The following is a 27,328-nucleotide window of genomic DNA, read 5'->3' as shown; positions in this document are numbered from 1 at the left end:
GTTTCTTCCACTCATCTGGTTTTCAGCAAGCATGGGTATGCTCCATTGAAGACCTGTTCCATTCCTACATCAGAAATGGAAGTTCTTTGTGAGTCTTCGGTGGATTTTGAGAATCTGAAAGCACATGGTTTCAAACCTGATGCAAAGATATTGGCACAAGGGTGGTCAAACTACCTTGATAGATTGGTTGGACCAATTTATCCGGCTCTTGTGAAAGATTTATGGGCTCATGCAACGGTTACTCCAACTACAATCATCTCCTTCGTGTTAGGGCATGGAGTTGTGATAACTGAGAAGATCAGGAAGCTGTACAATTTGGATGATGAAGAAGGATGCATTGGTCCTCTTCATGCCAGAGTTAGTTGGCTACAGGTTGAAAGACAAATATCGTATGCTACTGGTATTGAATCTCATAAAACTGGTACATTGAGGGCGTTCTATCAAGTTTGGGCTGAGATTATTCTGGGTTCTCTCCATCACAGAAGAAGATCGTTCTCCTCCTCTTACATTAGTCCTAATCATAAATATACTCTTTTCTGCATTGGAAGAAGAATTGAACTCAACATCTCCAACATTCTTTTTCAGAATCTGAAGATGGCTATTGAAGAGTCAAGAGATGAAGAACATTGAGAAGTATCTTCATCTTCCAAGAAATGCTATTCCTTTCGCCAGAATGATTTCAGACATTCTGATAGAAAGTGATTTGATGGGCTCTCTAAGGACTATTGGAACGTCCAAATTCTTTGGAGTCATTCAAGGTCATGTCTTCAATGGTTTTGATCTGCTAAGATTGGAACTTATCAGGGAGATAACTTCTGTTCCTGTAATCTTCCCAGATATTCTGACCAGAAGAATTCCGGTTGAAGGCTTTGCTACCTTGTTCCAAGCAGAACTTCACAAGGTTGTTAAGCATTATTTGGAAGCTTCTATAAGAACTCAATCTTCTGTTGATCCTGCGTGGATTCGTGGAAGAGTGCTTCCTTTTCTGGCTGACCTTCAGAAGAAGGATCAGAAGAAGCAAGAAGCAAGGCTGAAGAGAAAGGCTCAAAAAGAAGAAGCCAAGAAAGCCAAGAAGCAATGGGTCACCTTTGATCCTGTCAAAGTAAACTCCCAAGAATATCAAGATCAGCGCATCAGGGAGTCTTTCCGTACTAAAAGTACTACAAATTTTCCCAGGCAAGTATACCAACCACCTCCTTCTGAACCTCAATCTTCTATCCAACCTCCTCCTTCTGAACCTCACAACACCTTCACCATTCCAAATCCTCCTCAACCATATCTTTCTACACCTGTTTTGAACCCCACTCCACTAAATGTCTATCCTCCCACACCCACTGATATACCATCCTCATCAACCATCTCCACAGATATTCCATCTTCTTCAACCACAGCAGTTCCACCCTCTCTATCCCATCCCTTTCCTACCAGAAAATCCAACCCATACTGCCTTCTCTACCCTGACTACAAATTCACCTTCAATCCTCCTGAACCTGAACCTCATATCTACCTGGAGTTGTTCAGACATGAAGTTATCAGTAGGCTGGATCTCTTGAAAGATGCCTTCTTCAATGATCTTGATGATGTTTCTACTAGAAATCTTTGGAGAAGTTTTCGCCAAGATTTTCAGGTTGAAGCCATGGCTGTTCAGAAGAGACTAGTGGCTGCTGCACCTGGTTATGCTGGCTATCGACTAGAAGCTGATGATGGTGTATACTATCATCCCATCAGAAACAGGAGAGTTCTTGAGGAGAAGATGTTTGTTGATGAGTTGCTGGACAATCCTTGTAGGGGGATTGTGGTCTGGAGACCTAGGTATCCAGTTCTGACTGGAGACTTCAAGTCATTGTTTGACTTTCTGAGGGAAAATCCTTCTGAGGAGGACCCCTATTTGGTCATTCCAGAAGTTGTTGATCCTCCAGAAGTTGAAGGTCATTCTGCTCCAAGGAATCTTGTTGCCATTCTTCGAGCTCTTGAGAATGGAGATTCTGATCTTCCTGCTCCTGAGTATGAAGAAGATGCTTATATGGGAGAAGCTGATGCTGAAGATCATCCTGCTGAGACTATTCCTGTTGAGGAAAATCATGATGATGATCTGACAATGGAAGCTGCTGTTGAGATTGTTGTCCCTCTGAACAGAAGTTGTGAAGCTTCTTCTGGTGAACCCTCTCTTCTGGTGAAGACTCTAGAGGTTATTCAGAAGAACCAAGCTGAGCTAGCTTCTCGTATGGACAAGCAAGAAGACATCAATGCTGAGTTCCGCTCTTTCATGGAAAGGAAGACTGAGAGAAATGTTGGGATTCATGACATGCTGGCCAAGATTATGTCTAAGCTAGGGTCGTCTTAGTCCTTTGTGTCTTAGTTGTTTCTTTGTTTCTTGCATCTGTCTTCTATGCATCTTCCTTGTACCTTCTGATAATTCTCTTTTGCAATCAATGAAAATTATCCTTCTTTCTCTCATATTGTTTGTTTTTCATCTGAATCTTTTGTGTTTTTGATGTTATGACAAAAAAAGGGGAGAAAACTGTGATAAATGATCTGATTTATTTTATCAGTTGCTGGGAGAAAGTCTCCACATTTCTAATAGAACGTGCAAGTTCTATGTCTTTGAGTGTTTTGCAGGAAGTGAAGATATTCTTAAAAGCTCAACATGAGAAGCAAAGACATGAGGAAAAGCAATTCTGTATGGAATCAAGCTCATGGAAATTTGAAGCAAGCTGAGTGCAGTAAAGCTTCAAGATCAGAAGCAAGAAGGAAGAATGTTATGATATTCTGATGATAGAATATGCTCTAACACATTCTCATTCCTTATATGTTCTGATGCATGTTCTAGTTCTAAATATGCTCTGAAACATTATTGTTTTTGCTCTGATACATATTATATGTTCTGATACATATTTTATGTTCTGATTCATTCATGCTCTGACTTTTGTCGTGTAGTTTGTTCTGTAACATTTCAGGATGTAGAGATGCTCTGATGATGCTCTGGTACATTCAACAATGTTCTGATACAATCTAGCATGCAATGATTCAAGAAGAAATTCAAGCTCTGAAGCTGTCCTATGGAAGCAAGAATCAGAAGCTATGAATGTTCTGAAGATCTAAGCATATGTGATCGTCTCAACTGAAATGGAAAATACTCAGGGAAGTCCTTTATTTATAAATTTCTTCCAGTATTTATTTCAGGAGGAGATTATTTATCTCAGGGGGAGATTGTTAATCTCAGGGGGAGACATATTCACACACTATGTCTATATGTTTATGCTATAGCTGTGTAATTGTCTTTAGCCGTCTGATATTCTGATTGCAAATTCATATCATTTATATATGTTTTTGTCATCATCAAAAAGGGGGAGATTGTTAGAACAAGATTTGTTCTGATCAATATTCTTAGTTTTGAAGATAACAATGTATATGAATTTTGTATGAGATAATGTGGTGCTCTAATACTATGCAATTTCCATTTCAGGAATTATATAAAGAGTATGCACAAAATCAGCGCAAGAAGCACTGACTCAGAAGGTTCAGCATGCAACATCAGAACATGGTCTGGCAAGACATCAGAAGATGGTCAAGCAGAATCAGAACATGGTCTATGGAAGCATCAGAAGGACTTGAGATCAGAAGCAGAAGCACTGAAGTTCTCATGGTATCACGCTAAGAAGCACTTCAAGGTCAGAAGACAAGAAGATGCTCTGCACCAAGCTGTTTGACTCTGATGATTTTCAAACGTTGTTTACACAAACATCAGATCAGAAGCAAATACAAGATGGCAGGCTACGCTGACTGACAAAAGGAACGTTAGAAGCTATTAAAGGCAACGTCAGTAGACACAGCGAAAGCAAGGCTCGAGGTAGTTGACAAAAGAGTGAAACATTAAATGCAATGCTGTACGGATCACGCAAAGCATTAAATGCTCCCAACGGTCATCTTCTCAAACGCCTATAAATTGAAGTTCTGATGAGAAGCAAGGTTACGAACTCTTAATATAATACTTGCGCAAATATACAGAAATGCTGTCAAATTCAAAAAGCTCTCAAACTTCATCATCAACCTCACTATATTGCTGTTGTAATACTTTAGTGAGATTAAGCTTAAACTTAAGAGAAAATCACAGTTGTGATAATAGCTTTATAAGAAGCATTGTAACTCTTAAACGAATTTGTTTACATTAAGTTGTAAGAACTAGAGTGATCAGGTTGTTGATCAGTATACTCTATAAAGTCTTAGAGGGTATCTAAGCAGTTTGTTCCTAGAGTGATCAGGTTGTGATCGGTATACTCTAGAAGACTTAGAAGTTGTCTAAGTGGAAAACCATTGTAATCTTGTGTGATTAGTGGATTAAATCCTCAGGTGAGGTAAATCACTCCAAGGGGGTGGACTGGAGTAGTTTAGTTAACAACGAACCATGATAAAAATCATTGTGCAAATTGTTTTTATCTTACAAGTTTTAAAAGCTACACTTATTCAAACCCCCTCTTTCTAAGTGTTTTTCTATCCTTCATATATATATATATATATATATATATATATATATATATATATATATATATATATATGTATATATATATATATATGTATATATATATATATGTATATATATATATGTATATATATATATATATATATGTATATATATATGTATATATATATATATGTATATATATATATATGTATATATATATATATGTATATATATATATATATATATATATATATATATATATATATATATATATATATATATATATATATATATATATATATATACCATTTGTCATGATAGAATAGGCCGAACCGACCTCGTTAACCAATTTGAGTTGTGGCAAACTGTCAAAGTAGTAATCATACATTTTATAAAAAAATGACTATATAAAATCCTAATAAATTTTAAATTGACCTTTTAACAACTGCTTTAGAAGTGATTTGAGTCACTAAATCTTGCTAACCAATTAAGTACACACACTGAATCATGTGTGGAAAGAAACAATAGACCAATAATATTGCTCCGACAAAATAAATTAAATAAAAATTCACTATGATCAAACCACTACAAAGCTTCACAGTTAATGTTAGTCATAGAAACTTTGCTAATGATAACAAGTGTTTTAAAATTTATGTGTAATGATGTTGCAATTTACAAGTACGGTCTGGACAAAGATGAGTGATCTTTTGATCTGGCTTTTTTGTTGTTTCGCACTATAGCTAGTTTGCAAATTCCACTTATCTTTGATGAATTAATTTGAGTGTGGAGGATTGTAGAATCTGCAGGTGTCAGGTGATATGGATTGAGAATGATGCGCATCATATGTAATCACATACATCACATCTTGTAATCCATATTTGTTATAGTGGCCAATGGCCATTGACAAATGAATATCATACTGATCAACAAATCATTTTTACTTATAACAGTCACTATTGTATGTAGGAGGACGGCTAACAACACTCTATTTTCAATATTTTCCCTAACACTCACTTTCTTATTGGTTAGAACATGTGTGGGTCTCTCACTTTGAAAATGGACCCCACATAAAGTGGTAGGACCCACACATGTTTGAATCAATAAGAAGGTGAGTGATGGAAAGAGTGTTGAAAAGAGAGTGTTGCTAACATTTCTCTTGTATGTAGAGTTTTCAAAAATAGATTACTCGGCCATTAACGGATTAGTCCGGGGCCTTTATAAAATCGGGTCAAAAACTTTATTTATATATGAATTAAATATTAATTACTCGAGCTTGATTCTACACAGGTTGCAGGCTATCCAATTTTAAATAGATTATTTAAAAAAAAATTATCAAAATATTAAACAAAAATTATAATATTTATTATAAATGGAATTTATAAAGTATATTATTTTAAATATAATATATTTTAAATATTATATAATTTTTAAAAATACTATAATACATTTTTAAATACAATAAAAGTTTAAATTATTCAAAAAATACACAATTATTAAACATAATACAAATTAATAGAATGTGAAAAATTATGAAGTGAAAATTGAAACAATTAAATATTAATTTAATTATATTAATGTAGAATATTTAACATGCAAAAAAAAAAAAAAAGAAGATTAGAAGAGATAAAATTCAATTGAAAGATAACTCAATGTATTATATTTTAGTGAAACAATATAAACATTTGAATATTTAAAAAAAATTAGTAACATTGGTCAAATGGACTTTCTACTCTAGGATTCATACAAACTAGCTCTAATAAATAACTAGCAAATCAGATTAAACCCAAATTTTGATCTCTAAGAGTAAAGCCTAAATCCTATTATGTGTCGAGGTTATCAGATTAATCTATATAATCTAACTCATATTAACTTCTCTAATTAATTATGTATATTTTGGTATATATAAATCTGAAGGAGAAAAATTTAATGTATATTTATATTTTATAAATAAATGTATATTCATGCAATGGAGGTTTTTGGGTGAACATTGAGCCTTTATCTGATAATGGGGATAACGCGGCATTGCATCATAAAGGATTGACAAAAATAATAAGTAATCTTTACACATGAATTGCCATTGTCTAAGGGCCATGAAGTGAACCTTAATTTTGTCCTCAAGGCAAAGACAAAAAGTACCAAAAGAGTGCGTGAAATGCAATAGAAGAAAGTCGAAATATATGCAAAGAGGGACAGAATCTAAGTCCATAAAAGAAGCTATAAGTATTTCCAAAGACTATGTCACGAAGGATTATGAGCCATTAGAAAATAATGTGTGTTTGTGAGAGAATTCAAAGCCTAATTATCTCCACTTCCATAGGTCATTTTCTTTGAATGATTTTGTGGTTATGAAACTATGAAAAATTTCTTACATTTTCTTCCATAGCTTCCTAAATAATAGTTGGATAATAATAATGATAATAATAATAATGTTAGTTATTTCATACGCGTTTTGTTGTTTCTTTACAAGTAATTGTACTATGCAATTCCTGTGTGCTTGATGTGATAAGTAACCATATTAAGAGAAAAGTTTAGAGCAATTTAGAGTAAACAGTTTTAAATCCTCCCCTGCCGTCACATTGGAGCTTGTCATACTTACAATTAAACTTTGTTTAATACTCTTTTATCCATTATGATTTCCATTAACTTAAAAAAAATCATATTAATTTTTAACTTAATTTTTCAAAATGTATAATGTTAATCATTTTTGTTTAATTATACAAAATTAAAAATATATAAAATAAACAATAATATCTCATATACAAAATCATTTTCCAAAATAAACTCTAAATTTCGTATACAAAATCAAAAATAATATCAAACCCTAAAAATACTACAATAAAAATCACGATAAATATATAAAGTTACACATTGAACTATTTTTATTTAGCTATATATTTCTTTTAATTATTATTATAAATATATAAAATTTATTTTTTAGGTTTATTGAATAACGGATTAATCACATTTGATACATTAATCATTTAATAAATTTGAAAAATAATTTATTATTTTTAAATATTTAATAATAATTTAAATTTTTTTCTTTTTAGTTTTAATTAAAAATTTGTTTCAAAAATAATAATAAATATTTATATCATTATTGTTAATAATAATAATAATAATAATAATAATAATAATAATAATAATAATAATAATAATAATAATAATAATAACAACAACATTATGGCTATCCCAATCAAGCAGACCACCTTGTGGATCATGAAGAGTATTCTTAAAGGAAGGGATGCTATTAAGGGCTTGCAGGAATGCCAGATGATGTAGAGATGCCAACTTGTCTTCGTTAGCGGGGATTCCTGTGGGTTTTTTTGTTTGGAACTCTAAAGACGAGGAATTTTTTCCCTGCGGAGAAGGGGAACAAAGTTTTCCCGAAAGCACTTCGGGGACGGGGGTGGCATAAATATCCCCGCCGCGTGGAGTCTCCGCGCCGCCTAAAATAGCATAATGTCCTTAATTTATACATGATTTTAAATTATTATGTAAGTTTATTTGTCATTTCATATAATTAATCTTATACACAAATTTAAAATATATATATATATATATATATATATATATATATATATATATATATGTATATGTATATGTATTGTTAGTAAAAGAGTGAGATCTAAATGATTATTTTTAATTTTTTTGTTTAGTTTGAAATTTTGGTGGTCATGACACTTAATATTATAAATTAAATATTGTTAAAACAATATATTTATCATATAGGAATAATTTCTAAATTTCTTGTAGTTAATTTTTGAAGCTTTTACTATTTATTTGTTTTAAAATAATAAATACAAGAAATCATATTTATGGATGACCGCATGAACCTCGGGGATTCGTGGGGACCCGCGGGATCTATGGGGACGAGGATGGGGGACAAAATCCTCCCATAGTGGGGATCCGAAGCGGGGATGGGGAATAGATTCGAGGGCGGGGATTCTGATAGGAATGTATCCCCCGCCCCCACCCCACTGACATCCCTAAGCTGATGTCTCAACAAAATAAGTATATTACAAGGAGAGTTTATCATGCTTTGTATGTTCCGGTTCAGGATGTAAGCTGGAAGCGAATTATGTACAACAACCTTGCGAGACCTCGCACAATCCACACACTATGAATGACGTGTCATAGCAGCTTGGCCACTAAATAAAGACTTTGTCGTTTTGAGATGCTGAGTAATAGTATGTGCCAGTTCTGCCAAGACATTGAAACTCAACATTTTTTGTTTGCTTGTCATGGTATGAGACCCATTTTGGTGCAAATTCTGTCTTGGTTAGGGATTAACCGCAGCCCTGGTGATTAGGATTTGAAGCTTCGTTGGATCATTGACGAATGTGGCAAGAAGGGTAGTAAAGCTCGCGTGTTGCTGCGTGCTTTCACGAAAATTGTCCATGAAAGTTGGAAATTCTGGAACCAAATGATCTTTGGTGAAGCTGTTGTTACCAATGTTGTGATTGCTAGAATCGTAGATGCGGTTTTCTATAGATGTTGGCTTAAGGCCAAGCATAGGCATTATATTAGTAGTCTAATGATGATACATGTGTAATTTGTTGGCTATGTAGTTAGGCTCTCTTAGCTCTAGTTGGATCCTCTATGGATCACTTGTGCTTCATTGTTTTTTGGAATATCAATAAAGTTATATTTCTTCCAAAAAAAAAAATTAATAATAGCATTAAAAAATGTTTCAACTCAAAATTTAAGCAAGTCTAAAAGTTCTAACTCAACTAATAAATATCGACCCAAGAGCACTTGAATGAGATGGTAAACAATCTCTTCCCGATAAATATTGATATTGTTTGTCTATTTATTAAGGCTATGATTGGTAAAACTAGCTGGTAGCTAGTAGCTGATAGCTGATAAGTTAATTTGAGTGTTTGGTAAATTAGATGTTATACTAGCTGATAAATACAAAATGACATAAAAGGATATTATCATTATATTATTGTATTATATAATTAAATTAATTTTTATAAAATAAAAATACATATATTAGCAAACACATGCAAACAAAAAATTAGTATATATTAAAATTAAAAATAACATCAAAATATATCGAACAATTATATATATATATATATATATATATATATATATATATATATATTTAAATGAACTTATATAATAAAATTTATATATAAATTTAATGAGATATATAAAATAACATCATTACGATTTTGAATTCAATTATATTAATCTAAAATAATAATAAAAATAATTTTATAGTCTATTTTACGGTAAAACTCCAATATTATTACGAATCTTCGTCGTCGTAATAATCTCTTAATGTTTCACAAATTTAAAAGTTAGCAACACTATCTCTAAATTTATTACAAGACATGTAATTTTAATGTCATTAAAAAATATTAAATATTGCATTTTTTGTTAATCGACACGAATATAATTATACAACGCAAATTTTTGTTAAAATAATAAAGGTATAAATGAAATAAAAAGTTACAAGCTAAAAGCTAAAAACTCAAAAGCTACTTTAAATAGCTTTTGAGAAAAAGCTAAAAGCTAGTAAAAAAAGCTACAAGTTAAAAGCTAAATGACAGTTATCAAACAGAGCTTTTTTATTAATATGAGCTGAAAAGCTAAAAGCTCTTTTTCGGTTGTTACCATAATGATCTAACCAATCTATTTTAATGAATATGAATAAATTTATTATTTTTTTATATTGTATTTTGTACTTTATATTAAAATATAAAAGTAAAGTTTAGTTATCTTGCAAAACTTGTGAAAATAAGTTGAAAAATCTTATGAATAATATCGTAAGTTATTTTATAAATTCTCCTAAACAAACAATCTCACAATATTTATGCTACTATGTAAGCTCAAATAAATCAATATAAATAAATATTTAGTGTCATTGTACTTTTGATTCTTTAATATATTTAAACATTAGTTGAATTACTTATTTACATATATTCAAATGATATAGACTTTGTAAGCAAACTATTAGGCTAATCAGACTTTCATAATGTCAGACTCAGGCCAAAAAATTAGTCTATGATAAGGCTCGGATCAGACTTAAACTTTAACTTTTTTTTTGCAGGTCAGACTCTGACTTGACAAAGCTTAACTCGACATAACCTATTGCCACCTCTACTCACAGGAAAAAGATTTAATTTGATTCGTTTAAATGTGATATAACAATTTTAAGAGTATTAATTGACATATTATTTTATTTAAAAACTTATTATGTGTTGAAACATTTTAAAAAAATATCTTGCCTATTTTTAAAAAGAAAAATAGATAGATATCATAATGACCTTTTTAAAATAACATAATATTTTATTTAAAAACTTATTATGTGTTGAAACATTTTTAAAAAATATCTTGTCTCATCTATTCTCACCTCTAACTGGGGTATCATAATGATCTTTTCTTTTTCCACTCTTAAATATTATTAAAGAATTTTTTAAAATATTTTACCTCATATACAATCTTTATTTTTGTTTGGTATGAGTAAAAAAAAATTTAATTTTTAAATTCGCATCAATAAAAATATTCTATTTTATAAGATTTTTTTATTTTTTTTTAGTTTTTGTCTTTTTCATATTTTTTTTATTAAAATCATTTTTATTTTTTATAATTTAAAATAAAGCAAATATAATTTAAATGCAGCCATAAAAGAATTTGTATTTAAAAAAAAAGTTTAATATTCTTTTGTCTCTATATTAGCAGGGTTTATTTTGGTCATTTATTTAAAAAAGTTTCATATTGATCTCTTAACTCTTCAAAACATATTATAATATGTTTTGAAGAGTTAAGGGATCAAGATGAACTTTTTTTAAATTAAGGAATCACAATAAATCTTAAAGTTAACATACGAGACCAAAAATAATATTAAATCTTAAAAAAACACAAATATCTCATTGCAATACTTCCTTCATCTTTTTATTGATTATTTTCACTCCACCTTCCCTTCGTTCTCTTCCTTTGTTGATTTCACCTTGAATATATATATATATATATATATATATATATATATATATATATATATATATATATATATATATATATATATATATATATATATATATATATATATATATATATATATATATATATATAAGGATGGATCAAATTACACCCAAAGAATTACACTACGAGTTACACCTGCTCATAACTTCATTTCGAATAAATAATTTTAAAAATCAACTGTTGGATTAAAACATATTATCATATAGATCATACTTATAAAGTTATAGATTAATCTATAATGATTTACTATGTCAATGAATTACACCAAAATTAACGTTAAATGAAAGTTCATTTTGACGTTAATCTTTGGATAACTTGTGGTGTAATTTGATCCCATATATATATATATATATATATATATATATATATATATATATATATATATATATATATATATATATATATATATATATATATATATATATATGTCCAGTTTTTGCACTACATATTTCACCCTTACTCTATTAGTATTGTCTGATTATAGTGTTAATGTTTTGGTCAACCTCAAGTCTGCAACACTGCAACTATAGAGTATTGTCCGTTTTGCGTGTGAGAATCCATCATGGTTTTGTCCTTTGAAATATATGTCGGGTTTGGTTGAGGAGTACGAGTGTTGTATATAAATACTCATAGTCTCAATTCTCTAGTAATGTGAGACTATTTTGATATGTTAGAACAATTTCAATTTACATTTATCAATTAGTAAAACCGCTAATTTGCTAAACACTTCAAGTAAATTATCAATTATCAATCATCAACTATAAGCTACCACTCATCAGCTATAAATTATCAATAACCAGTTATAAGCTTTCAGATAATTTATCAACTATAAGCCATTTGTTATCAAACAAAAGACATAATAGATGCACTAAAAGTAATTAAATAATAATATATATAAAAGATAATAGACTCATTGTATTATTATTTAAGAGTTCCATTTTATGTCTATTTTGATCCATTTTAAGTTGATTTTGGTATATGGAAAAAGTTCTAAAAATCAAGGTTAAGGGGCAAGGTACGAGCTGGTGGAACCGACCCCTCCTTCTAGCATTAATATTTCGGTCAACCTCGAGTCTACACCATTACTACTGCAAACTATTGTCTATTTTGTGTGTGAGAACTCGTCACAGTTTTGTCATTTAGAAAATGTGTCGCGTTGAATTGAGGAGTATAAATATTGTATATTAACTACTCTTAAGCTTGATTCCCAAGCAACATAGGCTATTTTGGTAATACATGAATAATTTCAATTTGTACTTATCAACTAGTGAAGTCGCTAATTTACCAAACACTTCAATTAATTTATAAATTATCAATTGTCAACTATAAATTATCACTCACTAGTTATAAAATATCAACTAACTTATCAAGATATCAAATATTTTTTTATCAAAAAGACATAACCTAGACAACCTTCTTCATTTCCTTTCCTTCACTAATAATTTCACTTATTCTTTTTTGCATTGACAAATTTTAGAGCTTGAAATTTTAAAATTCTTTACGTTTTAAAGCTTGAAATAAATAAGTATGACGGAAAATGAAAAATTTACGTGGATTATATGAAATGTTTAAATTTTAGAATCGAAATTGTTGGAAGTATGAAGCAAATTAGCAACAATGTGGTGATGTTTTGAAGAAACATACTATTTTTAGTAACTATTTTTAAATGTTAGTTATAAAGTTTCCATTTCAGGAAACTAGTTAGTTAAGGTTAGTTTGAGTTTGTTGAAGTTAGTTGAGTCTAAATTTAGTTAGTTGGAGATAGTTTGCATGGTGTTCCATTAACTTTCTCTTTTTTTAAAGCTCGTTCAATCTAATTTTGGGCCTGTTTGTTTCAGCTTTAAAAAAATGGATTTTTTCTTTTATATTATTGAAAATAGATTTTTCAAAACCGTTTTTTAAAATATTACAAATTTTTTTATATTCGTTTTTTCTAAAATGAAATACTAATTTTGACATCCTAATTTTTCAAAAAGTTGTATTTAAAAAATGATTTTTATGAAAATCTATTTGAAATAGCTTTAAAATTAAGTGATTTTTTGAAATTTTGATATCCAAATTTTTTTCCCATAGATAGATGAAATCCCTAAAATCACATTTTAAGAATAACTATTCAAACAAAATTTTCATTTGAAGCTTTTATAAAAAATTTCTTTGTAAATTTTTTTTTCACAAAATTTTGTAACACTATAAAAATCATTTTTTTAAAAAATCAAAACAAACGGGCCCTTTTTGGCTTCAAGCTTTTTCTTTTTCTCTCTTTCTTCTCATTCATGACACGTGGCGGTCTATAAGTTTTATCTTTAGCTTTTGCCTTTTGGTCCTCTTGTTTCTCAGTTTCCACTAGTTCCTCTTCTTGGTTTGTAGGCATAACATTGCCCTTAGGAGTTTCGGGTTCGCTCGATGTTGGGTTAATAGGTTCATCGTACATGGTCCCATTTCGTAAGATAATGGCGTTAGCTGGCCCTTGAGGGTTGGGTTGAGGTTGTCCAGGGAATTGTCCTCCAGGTGTAGTATGGGGGGCTTGTTTTTGAGCTACATGTGAGATCTGGGTTTCAAGCATCTTATTATGAGTGACTATTTGGTCAACCTTAGTTCCTAATTGTGTGATTAGTTCATTTACATGAATGTTCTGGTTTAGGAATTCTTTTGTTTTGCTGAGTTTGAGATGAAATGAAATTTTCCATGATTTTCTCAAGGTTCGATTTCGGGGTTACGACTTGCATAGGTTGGTTCGGTTTTTGTGCTTGAAAACCTTGTGGTCTTTGAGGTGCAGCATTTTTGGGTAGGGTTATTGTTTTTACAGGAGAAGTTAGGGTGATTCCTCTATCCAGGGTTGTAAGTGTTTGAAAACGAGTTACCTTGGGTATAATTGACCTGGTCTGTGTTTGGTTTATTTAATAGATTACATTCAGTTGATGTGGTAAAGCGACAAGCAAAAAAAGTTTTGGAAGTATTTATCTGGGAAATTATCGTGTCCACAGAGATTAGTGCTACTGAACTGCCGTTCGACGGATTCTTAGTTATTGAGTTTGGGTTAAATGAATTGAAATATGAAAACGGAAAAGTAAATATGAACAAAAAAGAATTCATTCTTCGGATAGATAAGACTTATCAAGTATTGCATACAATCTACTTATCACAAACTTAAACTTATCGACCAGTTATACTCAACCTACAATACTCATCAATGTCACCCAGGATCGCTCACACCCTAAGTCATTTCTAACTCAAAGTAGAGAGAACTACTATATCATCTCAGCGATGATCTCTCAGCCAACCTCAACATAACAACAAACATCCATATCAATCGTATCGATGATCTCTCAACTGACACAACCAACACGAAAACATTAAGCTTCGAAACCCATATAGATTGTTAGCTCTAAATCTATGTCTAGAGTTCAGAAACTAACAGATAATCATCTAGATAAGGATTCAGAAGTCTATCTCTAAAACAACCCAAATCCCTAGCACAGAGCAAAAATCTAAGACAACAATCAACAAAGATTTGTAAAGCAAACTTTATATAACACCATGATCAACAAATATACATGAGTTCAAAATGCAAGCTCCGGTTTTTCAAAACCCAACCAAAGAGTAATACACAAAAGAAAAAGAGAAATGAACCGAAAATCTTCCGGTTTGTCAGCTCCGATTGATGAGCAATCCACCTCCGATCATCCAAATGCAAGCTCCATAGTTGTTTTCTAAGTTAATCTACCTAAAAAAGAAGGTTTGATGGATTGAGAACAAATACCCCAAAACCATAACCTAAAAAATGTGTTTTCCCCTATTTATGCAATTTTGGATCTGGTGTAGCGCGCGTCGCGCGCAGAAGGGAGCTACACGCGTTGACTGCTGTCTTGAAAAAAATTAGCTTTAGTGTTTTGGCCATAACTTGAGAACCGTAACTTCGATTTGCGCCCGGTTTGAAGCGTTGGAAAGCTTATTCAACTTCCTTTCTAATAATGACAAAATATCAACCAAATTGATTATTTATTATTCTTTGATTTTGAGCTTTATTCGTTGACGAGTTGGTTCCGTTGCTCAAAATCGCGCGTTTGAAGTCGTGTCTTCGACACATTATTGCTCATGCTCCAAATACGCAAGAATACCTACAAAAAGACACAAAAACTATCAAACGGCATAAAATTATATGAAAATACAACTATTCATAAAGTATACGTATTTATAGACAAAACGGGGAATCGTTCAACGAATATCAACAAAAGTCTTGATAAGTGCCACAAAACATTTATACAAAATAAGTACATTTTGACACTTAACACATTATTTTGCTTGGTGGCCTTTGGTTCCACAGAGTTCACATTCCGGGTGGATCGCAGCTGCAGTAGCAGGGTTCAGAGACACGAGTTCAACTTTTAGGGCTAGAGCGTCCATTTTGGCTTGCATCATATCCATGCAATTTATCTCATGTATTCCTCCTTAGGTCTCCTTTTTATCTACTAGGGCTCTTTCTTCTCCCCATTGGTAATGGTTTTGAGTCATATCTTCGATGAGAGCGTAAACTTCAGGTTAATGTTTGTTCATCAGTGCACCGCCAGCGGCAGCGTCGATGGTCATCTGAGTGTTATAGTGGAGTCCATTATAAAAGATGTGAATGATCAACCATTTTCTAGGCCATGATGTGGACAAGATCTCAATAGTTCTTTATATCTTTCCAAAGCTTCAAAAAGTGATTCTCCTTGATTTTGAGTAAATCGGGTGATCTGATTTCAAAGGACTACGGTCTTACTTGGAGGAAAATATCTAGCAAGGAAGACTCTCCTAAGGTCTTCCCAGGTTGTTATTGAGTTGGGTGGAAGGGAATCTAACCAATCATGTGCTTTATCTCTGAGTGAGAAAGGGAATAGTCTTAGACGAATTGCCTTAGGTGAAGCACCGTTGGTTTTGAAAGTATTAGCTAATTGGATGAAAACTTTTAAGTGCTGATTCGGTTTCTCTGAGGCAAGACCAACGAATTGGTTTTGTTGCACTGATTATAGTAAAGAGTGTTTTAGTTCGAATTCCTTAAGGGGTCTTCGTTTACGATCTTCGGCCATAACTCTCTTTATCCTTCAGAGTAAGAGACGTGCGTGAGCATAACGTTCGGGTTCCACTATAGGATATACTAAATTTCCGGTATTGAGATTTCTACGTATTTACCGGCTAATAAAGCCTTAGTCTAGACGAGATAACAATAGGGTACAAATTTTGACGAAGTTGGTCCCCGACAACGGCGCCAAAAACTTGATGTGGTGTAAATCACAGGTGTACGAATCACGTCAGAGTAATACAAAAGATTATCGTTCCCACATAGACCAAATGTCAATCTATCAATTTTTATTGTTAAGGTGTTTATCTAAGGAGGATCAAATCAATGTTCGAGTGCACACTTAAAGGAATAGTAAAAAGATATGTAAATTCATATAAAAGATAGGCTCGAATGTAATTCACATCAGTTAGATAATACTCCGATTGTTTCTAAATAGAACTACTTATGGGGCAATATTTTCTACTTTTGAAAAGAATCATTTTAACGGGAACTTGTCGCTTTTGTGTACTAAGAACCGAGTTTACTCTCTAATTAATGCATTTTGTTGTCACTTATAAAAGGTGCTTATTGCATTAAAGTAGTAAACCTATTTTTAAGAAATTGGTTTCTTGACTTAGTCGAAAAGTAGTTTTAACTTGAAATACTTAACTAAAAAGAGGTTCATGGCTTTCGCTCAAAGAACCATATTTCAAACCCGTGAACGCGTCCGAAAACACTTTCAAAATCATTTTCTAAAAAGTGTTAAGGATTCCTAATTAATTGGACAAAAAGCTTTCGCCTTTTTCAAACAGTTAAAACTAACCAAGTTTAGCTTTGCAAGTTGGACGACTTTCGATCTTACCCAACAAAATTAAGTACAAAAAACATGTGTTAAAAATCAAAACAGCCCCTAAATTATTTCTACAAATAAAATATAGGGAATATTATTATAACGAGGATTCTCACATTCTAACTAAGATTTAGCCAAACATAAAAATGGAAAGAGGCATATTCAAATTTGTCATGTTAAAACAAAAATAAGGACAAGGCAAGATAATAAATAAAGTAAAGCAAACAAGACAAGATAAATGGTAAGTAAATGCAAAGACTAGAAATAAGGAACCTGCTCCAAATCAGAGTCTTTAATCTGATACAACTTGAAAATAAACTGACTTGAAAAGAAAATATCGGCAAGATTAAAATAAAATGCTCCAACCTAATCACCACTACTGTGCAACAATCCCTCAATGTGACGAATTATTGTGTTTACAAAATGGTAAGTATAGGCTTAGTGCTGAAAACTAAGTTGGATACCCAAAACAAATCCTGAAACTCCTATTTATAGAAGAACAAAACAACATGGAGTTACAAGACTGCCCCCAACTCCTTTTGGGAGGGATACAATTTGTGAAGACGGCGGCCGCTGCCCCTTGCTAGGCGCCCGCCATGTGTGTAAAAAAGGGAGATCGTGGGAACGTGGCAGTTAACTCCTGGGTGAAGGCAGACATGTCATGGCGTCTCCTATAGCGGCCGCTGTATTGAACTTAGAGTGCACAATTTTGTAAAAAAACTGATTTCTTGGACTTTTGACTTTGTTTCTTCAAGAAGGGCTCTGGATAAGCAAGGTAGTGGGTACCTTAAAGTAAGAAAAAACACACATAACACAAGAAAATAACACTAAAATCTCTAAGAAACATGTGCAATCCGAGTCAAGTATGCAGTGTGTTTCAATGTTATCAGCTACTATATACAACCTCTTTCTAAGTCACCATGGCAATTTCTACTGCTGCTAACCGGTTACAACATATAGGTAACCAATTACAACCTTCTCTAGAAGCCTGCTGTAACCTATTACAGTTGTCCGGTAAACTTATATTGTTGCATTCTCCTTTAGTGATCATCACCAAGAGTGTGTTCGTATCATCATACTCTTGTCTTGTATCCCTATCTTCATCTTCTTGATGTTATTTCTTGTTGGCATACACTCTCTTGCAAAATAACCAATTTTTTTTGTATAAATATAGCATGCGCGCTGCTTTTGTCAACTATTTTTTTCCTCCTCTTCCTCTAGCATTGTCAACTCTAGAGTTTTATGATCCACTAGCCCTGCCAATATTTTCACCCTTTTGGATATTGAATTTTTGGAATTTTGGGATTCTCTTCCACCAAAATTTGAAATCTCCCTCTATCTTTGTTCATGGATCACTTTCCCTTCGTTTTCTTGTCTCTGTATTTGAAACAGAAGCGATCTCCGCCTATGCCTTATCAAGATTCATTTCCTACATTCTATGCTCATGAGCTTTAAGAGAGCTTTGTAGCTCCTCCTTGCTCACTGTTACGAGGTCGTTCCATTCCTCAATCGCAACTACTACATTGTCAAATCTTAATGTTAAAGAACACAAGATTTTCGCGACAACATACTGCTATGTAATTGTTTCTTCACATGCATTTACTTGGTTCACCAATCTTGCAATTTCCGTTGTAAATTCACTAATGGTTTCGTTCTCCTTCATTTAAATTAATTCCAACTTTCTTTTATGAGTTTGTAACCTCACCAACTTTGCCTTATCAGCTCCTGCATAACTTTTCTCTAAGATTTTCCAAGCTTGCTTTGAGGTTATGCCATCACAAATATTCTCAAAATTATTCACACCAACACATTGATGAATCAAATACAACTCCTTGTAATCTTTCATCATTTCCTATTTATGTGTAGTCGTTTCACCTTCTATAAGTGAAATAACACCGTTCTTGATCACTTCAAGAACATCGTGATAACCAAACAACACTTTTATCTTTTTGCACCACTTATTGTAATTCTTCACATCATGAATTAGGAGATTTGAAGGGATTCGTTCATTGGAAATGAAAATTATTTTCGCACACTAAGTGTTTGATGGATGGAACGAAGCTCTTTATGTCAAATGTTGAAACAAGAGAACTATAAGAGTAGTGATTTCTAATGAGAGAGTGGGAGAGTGAGAGAATGAGGGATATAGACTATTGAGGGTGAAAATGATGGACCATTCATTAATAAGATACTCAAAGGGTATATTTACAAATACATTGAGTGAGGTACAAGTAACAAACAAAAAACATAAATAACTACTATTGAATTGATTACGTCCCTCTAGTAATTAATTATTGAACACTATTGTTTCTACTGTAACCAGTTATAACCAGAGCATAACGGATTACTTTAAATCTGTAATCGATTATACGCTGCTTCTATTTGATATTGTCAAAGGGGTCAAACCGAGTACAACTCCGCATCAATCGATTATATGCATCCGGCTTTTTCTACTCAAGATCTATAATGTACCATTAGTAATGAAATAATTAGTGCGATGAGAGAAATTTTAGAATAGAGATAGATAGAAAAATTAGAGTCACATTTATGTTCTGTTAAAACTCTTTCGAATTTAAATTTTTCTGATAAAGGTTGTGAAACACCCTTCATCAAATGCACTATCAATACAATAGTAAGTTACAATAATAAGACTGTCACTATAGCCCTAAAGTATAAAAAGATAATTCATTATAATTATTATTATTTAAATATTTTCTTTAAATTTGCAAGTCAAGAAAAAATAATTTGTGACAAAAAAAAGAAGATAAACATCATTTTAGTGACATAACAATTCAAGTATGCATGACTATGAGAAACAACAAATCGACACGTTTGCTTATACATAATTATTATATCTTTGCATTTGTATCATAAAGTATAAAGTTTGGAAAATAAAAATGGATAAACATTAAAACTGTCCCAAACACACCACAAAAGTTTCTATTTTCTATGAATTCCAATTCACTCTTTATTCATTGAAACAACCTACAAGAACATTACAAGTAAATGCTATGATCATTGTTAAATATAATAATATTATAATCAAAACAATCCATAGGCCCATGATTCTGAATCCATGACCACTCTTGGATACTGATTTTGAGGAGCATCAAATACTTGCTTTCTGTCACCATTATCATCATCATTAATCACAAAATCCCAATTACTAATAAAGTCATCATCCCATAATGCCATATTAATATCACTATTATAATTATCACTATTTTCAATATTATTATTATTATCATGTGACCAATCAAAATCAGGTAGTAGCAAGTCTTCAAGAAAGTTAGATGAATTTGAAGAAGAAGATGATGATGTTGTAGTAGTTATAGTTGTAGTTGAAGAAGATGAAGGGACACATGGAACTATAATTTCATCTGGTTTTACTATTGGAACATCTTCTGTTAAGAACTCGTTTATTAGTTCCAATGAGTCAAAAAGTGGTGTCATAATTTGGTCTTGTTCTTCAGTAATGGTTGATGAATCAAATGAAGTTTCTGGCTTTTGTGGTTCTTTGTTTTTGTCATTCTCGGATTCAACAACGTTTGTGTCATGTTCTTCAATAGGGGAAGATTCTTTTTGATGTTGTTGAGGTTGTTCTTCAATAGTGAATAATACCTTGTGTGTAACGGGATCAATTCCCATTTTCTTAAGCTTTTTCTTAATGTGTGTATTCCAATGATTCTTAATCTCATTATCAGTTCTTCCAGGTAAATGAGAAGCAATTTTTGACCATCTGCATAAGAAAAAAATATCTATCTTAGTTATAATCACATTATTAATAATCTACCGTTCTCTGATACAGACACCAGACACAACACTGACACATTTCAGACTAAATATTAAAATCTATTAGTCGGTAATGAATCTTCTGACACAGATATCAAACACAACATTGACACATTTCAGACTCAATACTGAAGTATCTAAATTATTAGTCGATTGACACATTTCAGACTCAATACTGAAGTATATAAATTATTTAGTCAATAATCAATGATTATCAATAAAATGATTATATTTAAAAAATATTAAATGATGAGTTCATGGTGATTAAGAAAGTTACTATCTTTTTCAAATGTCATAGAAGTTAAGAAAGAAGAAACATTAAACTATAAGACAAACATGGCTAACATTTCTTATTCAACATTACGTTTCCCATTTGGAGTCAACTTTATAAAACAGCAATCATGGATATTTTCTTTTCTTTTACTTTAAAAATAATTAAGATAACATAAAGATAAAAAATATATACTTGGTCTACAATTTTTTATATTATATATTATGGGACCATGCTTTCTTTTTGTGATGAATAAACAAAGTGCAATATGAAGAGCGTGTATTATAGAAATGATTAAATTTGATTAAGTTATTGTATTTGGCATGATTAAAAAATGTTTAAATGATTATCTTAGATAAAGATAGTCAAATATTTTAAAAGATTACTGTGTTGTCGTTTAGTTAATAAGTTAATTAAGGTTTTAAGATTTAATTACAAAGCATGCAAAACAGAAAAAGAAAAAAAACAGAGGAAACAGAGTAATAATGTATAGTGTGAAAGAAAAGAACCTGTTGCCAAGTTGAGCATGAAGATCAATGACCATTTTCTCCTCATATTCTGATAAAAGTCCTCTTTTTAGGTCAGGCCTTAAGTAATTTGTCCATCTAAGTCTGCAACTTTTTCCACACCTTAATAACCCTGCATGAATTTCATCATAAATTTTTTTAGCCAAGGTCAAAAATATTGAAAAAAATTTAAAAATGTAAATGAACTTGAAACTCATAAATCACATACTAAAAGAAATATTCAAGTCATGTTTAATATCTTGATCACATTAGTCATAAAGTTATTTTTTACTGTGACTGTGATTCGACTGTAACTGCAATTTAAAACTACGATTTTATAGAGAGGAGACCTGCTAACTTAGGGACAGCTCTCCAACAACATTGGCCATTAGTGAGGATGAAATTGATGAGCTTTTTATCTTCTTCAGCTGTCCAAGGACCTTTTTTCAAACCAACTTTGTCACAACAAGGTTGTCTTCCCATTTTTTGTTTTACCAAATGTTGAAAATGCCTATAGAGTCTACCTTAAAAATGGAGGAATCAAATTGATATTGAGAGAGAAAGAGATAGAGAGAGAGAAAGATGAAGAAACTTGAGATAGAGCAATACCACCTACTTATTTATATATGAAATTTCTATTCCTCTTGGCTCCTAAGTCTTTGAAGCCCACTATCTCAATTTACTTTTATTTTTTTGTCTTTTCTTTTTTATTATTTATTTTTTCAGCATACAATTTGGTTTTCTTTTTATCTATTTATTATATTTTCTCCGGCCATTGCAATTTTGACATAGAATTAATTTTTATGCATGGTCAAAATATTTAGACTGATAGAAAATCACAACCAACAACCCACTATTAGTATAATTTATTAAAATATTAGGATAAAAGTAAGAAGTTTTTAATAATTGAATAATTATAATTTATGGACATTGTAAAAATATTTTTTTATTGTTCATATGTATAAATTAAATATATTTTGACATATAAGAAATTATGTAAATATTATTTTTAATGTTTTCACTTATATATAGATATTTTAAAAATAATTACTTTTTTATTTGGAAATATTTATTATTATTTTATATAAGAAATTTAGTATTATTAATTTTGTAAATTTATAGAAAAACTATTATAGACACTCTTTCTACTTTTAATTATATAAAAAAATTTTTTTTTTTCATATTATATGAAAAATTTATATTTTTTCATTTTGTAGAATCTTTTTTTGATTCGTCTGAAATTATTATTATTTGATAAATTCATCTAAAATATTTGGAGGCGAATTGAATATTAATTCATAAATTTAATATATGTGATGAATTTTTTAATTAAATATGAAGAGATTAAAGATAGTGCACTCAGCTATGACATATTAATATTTTAAAATTAAAAACATGATTTAATGAGATACACTTTCGTAGTTCATTATTGTATATTCTTTCATTCTCAAATATAAATGTATTATATGTTATTTTTTCTACATTCTAAAAATGAAAACTCTGATATTTAGATTATTAGATTTTTTTGGGAAGTTTTGATAAAAATTTGGATGGATGAATGTGATCAATTTGTTCTCACCACAAATTCCAATAGTAACAGTTTTGTGAGCATTGACAAGTGTGATGAAGAAGGCGACACAGTCCACACGTGCTATGTCATTGTCAGATTACGCCACCTCATCAAACTACATTGCTTTGGTTTTAAGCGTGAGATATTCCACTAACTCAAACAAAACTCTCTTAAAATCCAAATAAATTAATTAATAATTGGAAAGCACATTAGTCTAGTTCACTATTTGAATTGATATTTGATTGATTAAAAAATTGACTTAATTTGAATTAACTCTTGAATATATAAATATATAAATTATAAATTATATTTTTTTAAATTAATATTATAAATATAACATATTAAAAATTGGTATTACGTACAAAATAATGATCGATTATAATTAAATAAATTAAATAAAAAAATTAAATAAAATTAATAAATAGTATTTTTATAAATTAAATTTATCAAATAATAAATTAACCTAACATGCATATTAATTAAAACTAAATAAATATTGAAAATATATATGCACTTCGGTTTGATTTGAATGATTTTGAAAAATAAATGTGAAAATTTAGCGAAAACAAATGATTTTTATAAAATAACTTCAAAATATATTCAATAATATTTAATATTTTTAATGATTTTTAGTTTTTTGAAAAAAAAATTTAAATAACAATGTTTAAAAAAAAATTACCAAAAAAACAAGTTTTTTAGAAAGTTTACCAAAGTGTCTAGGTTTTGCAGACCCCTAAAGTATGCGTCAAACCATTTGGCGCATTGATATAACATTTTCTTGAATTAGCCAATTCATTTGGCTCATTAGTGTAAAAAGTCAAAAAAAGAAGAAAAAAAACACCCACATAGGCGCCAAACCATTTGGCTAACCTAATGTGGATGACACATTGGCGCCAAATCATTTGGCGCATACACCTAATTTTTGTACCAATACACCAATTCATTTGGTGCATATTCTAGGGGTTCTGTGAAACCTAAACACTTTGGTAAATTTTCTGAAAAACTTGTTTTTTTTTAAATTTTTTTTTAAACTTTGTTATTTATTTATTTATTTTTTTTCAGTTTTTTGAAATGGTTTGCAATTTTTATTAAAATAGATTTTATATTTAAACATCCCTAGTTCACAAGGTCTTTTCTATCTTTCAATTTTTGTTGACTTTTTCGATAATATTGGTAAGTGCACTTTGTATTGTTTACCAAAACCAATACTTTCATTTATGTTCACATTGTGATACGAATGACGGAAAACGGGAACATTTTATACAAGTAATTAGCCACTTCAATAATTTGTTTCATACATTTCATACTGAGAATACTGTATCAAAGATAAATTTGAATTCAACCAGGCATTGTATTTAAAAATATTGATAAAAATATCACATCAACTAATATTTAGTTAGCTAAGAATATCTTACCTTTCCTCATGAAAAAAAATGTTACTACTAGTTTTAGTTTCATATGTGTTATTTCTAGTTTCACATATGGTTAGCACTATTAAAGTGTTATATTAATACTATTAAAATTATCTTTGTAAATTAAATATAGTTACTGTTTCATACGTGGTTACTTCTAATTTTACACGTGGTTACTATTAGTTACACATGTGGTCATTACTAGTTGTATAAGTGATTACTATCAATTATGTATGTGTTTATTAATTAGAGTATAAATTTGTTAGTATAAGTGATTACTGTCAATTATGTATGTGTTTATTAATTAGAGTATAAATTTGTTAGTAGTATGATTCTATATAAATAATGTAATACATGTTTTAAAAAAAACAAATAGATCAATTGAAAAATAAATTTTTCTTCACTCTAACCCTACCTAATTTCATCAATCCCCTTTATGTATGTTACCTTGTGTCCATAACTTTCATTAGTGACAAGTGGAAGCACAATCTCAAATCAACTTTCAACAAATCAAAAGAGATTCATGTAGTTATTTGAAAAACAAATTAAATATGACATCAAGGAGTTGAGAAATGACGAAGATGCATGATGACTATATACTTCAACTAAATTTGCATAATTCTATGAGAAGGAAGAAATTGAGCATGATAAAATAGCTTCTTAGACACATCGCAAAATGGAATTTATGTGAGAAAAAACAAAAGCATATTGAATATGGAAAGAAGCATACTCAAGGCACGATAATTGTCAAACCATTTCTAGGGGAGGAAATATCAAATGAAATTCACATCATCAATAAATGTTCAAACAAAGAAGCTGAGTAGTAAGACACATTATGAAGCATGCACTGGCCTAAAAGAAAATGATGAACACTTCATGATCTTTGGATCACTCTACTAGATGCATAAACATGAGTAACTCATGATAAATCTAGATGGTAGAAGTCAAGTTATGATTCTAATTGGCTAGCACTCAACAGGGACATACAAACTATTCTCACCAAATGATAATAAGTTGATGATAAGTAGGGATGTACAATATGAAATATGATGAGAGTGAATGATGCACCTTGTTGGAATATTCAAATAATCCAATACAAAAATTGTGAAAGCCCAAATCTCACCACCACTACATTACAAGATGCCCAAGTAAATGAAGTGGCACCAAACATGAGGTTAGAAGACCAACAAGGGCCAAAACATAATTAGTCATGTTTATAACTATGAAAGATTTTCTTACTAAGCCGATGAAAATGGTGATATGGTTAAAGAAGCCATGATAGCAGAATGTTAGCCAATTGACCTCAATCAAGCCCTAAAAGATGAAAATTAATAAGAAGCTATGAAGGGAGAATAACAAGAAAATTAAGAAGAATCACACATCGGAGTTGGTCAATCATTTAAGCAAGAGAGACATGGATGTAAAACGGGTCTATAAGCTGAAGCTTAAGTCAAATGGCGAGGTATTTAAGTATAAATAAATGCTAGTAGCAAAGATATTTCTTCAAAGGACTAGAACTGATTTTAATGAGGTTTATGAACTAGGTTCTAGACTTGAAACAATAAGAATCATGTTGGCCATTGCAACATACAGAGGGTGGAAGATGCATCAATTGAATATGAGGTCAACTTTTCTCAATGGATCACTAGAGGATATCTATTTCAAGCAACCACCAGATATTGAGATCAAAGGACAAGAAGAAAAGGCACTACTACAAAAAGTGCTTCTAAAGTCAGACGTGAAATGCATTTTACCTCATCAAAAGAATCGAGGTAGCGAAGGGTGTCATGAAAAGTAATGACTTAACACCTCGGTTTTTAAGACATTGAGGTAAGAGTTTATTATCGCATGGGTTCGAACTCCAGTTTCTGCACTTTTATTATTTACACATTAAAACTAGTTTTATCTCGGTTTAACATAAAAACCGAATGGTCATTAGTTTTTTTTAATAAATTTCATTACAGTGTTTATCATAATATTACATTTTCAAAAAAAATCTCATTACGGTGTTTAAAAAAATATTACAATGATTGCCCATGAAAATTATATGTTGGATCTTCAATTCCTTGATATTTTGGACAAGATCAATTACTGGGAAACTCTTTCATGTACAGATCTTGCATGAATTTGTTTCTGGTGAAAAAAAGGTAAGATAATTAAAATCTATAATCAAAAATATTTTTGATACAAATAAAAATTTAATATAGCAAACCTTGAACTCAGATGATTTTCTAATCTTGCAGTCCATTGTAGAGACTGTTCCAAGTTTCCTTAGGTTTCTTATGTTTCATTTAAATTTTCAATATCGTAAGAGAATTTATATAATGTATGCCCCTTAGGTTTCACGCGGATCACTAATGGTGGATTTTTTCTTGAGCATTAATAACTTTTAAATGGACGAAAAAGATTTATTTAAGGCCGTTGATTGAAA

The 27,328-nt window shown here is 30.7% G+C and overlaps 1 protein-coding gene and 1 non-coding gene across 2 annotated transcripts; one reads left to right on the top strand and one right to left on the bottom strand.

The window, feature by feature from the left end:
- Positions 1–16,099: 16,099 nt before the first annotated feature.
- On the top strand, positions 16,100–16,206 carry LOC131593790 (small nucleolar RNA R71). Its single transcript, XR_009281171.1, has one exon. It is a non-coding gene; the product is annotated as a small nucleolar RNA R71 (small nucleolar RNA).
- Positions 16,207–20,212: 4,006 nt separating this feature from the next.
- On the bottom strand, positions 20,213–22,507 carry LOC131656087 (transcription factor MYB20-like). The gene is made up of 3 exons (XM_058925866.1): positions 22,266–22,507; positions 21,919–22,048; positions 20,213–21,085 (listed from the first exon to the last, which is right to left on the bottom strand). Exons 1-3 carry the CDS (start codon positions 22,396–22,398, stop codon positions 20,389–20,391), a joined length of 960 nt encoding a protein of 319 aa, XP_058781849.1. The 5' UTR covers positions 22,399–22,507; the 3' UTR covers positions 20,213–20,388.
- Positions 22,508–27,328: the final 4,821 nt, after the last annotated feature.

This window comes from Vicia villosa, linkage group LG3, assembly GCF_029867415.1.
Source record: "Vicia villosa cultivar HV-30 ecotype Madison, WI linkage group LG3, Vvil1.0, whole genome shotgun sequence".
NCBI lineage: Eukaryota > Viridiplantae > Streptophyta > Magnoliopsida > Fabales > Fabaceae > Vicia > Vicia villosa.
This window is presented reverse-complemented; position numbering and strand designations above follow the sequence as displayed.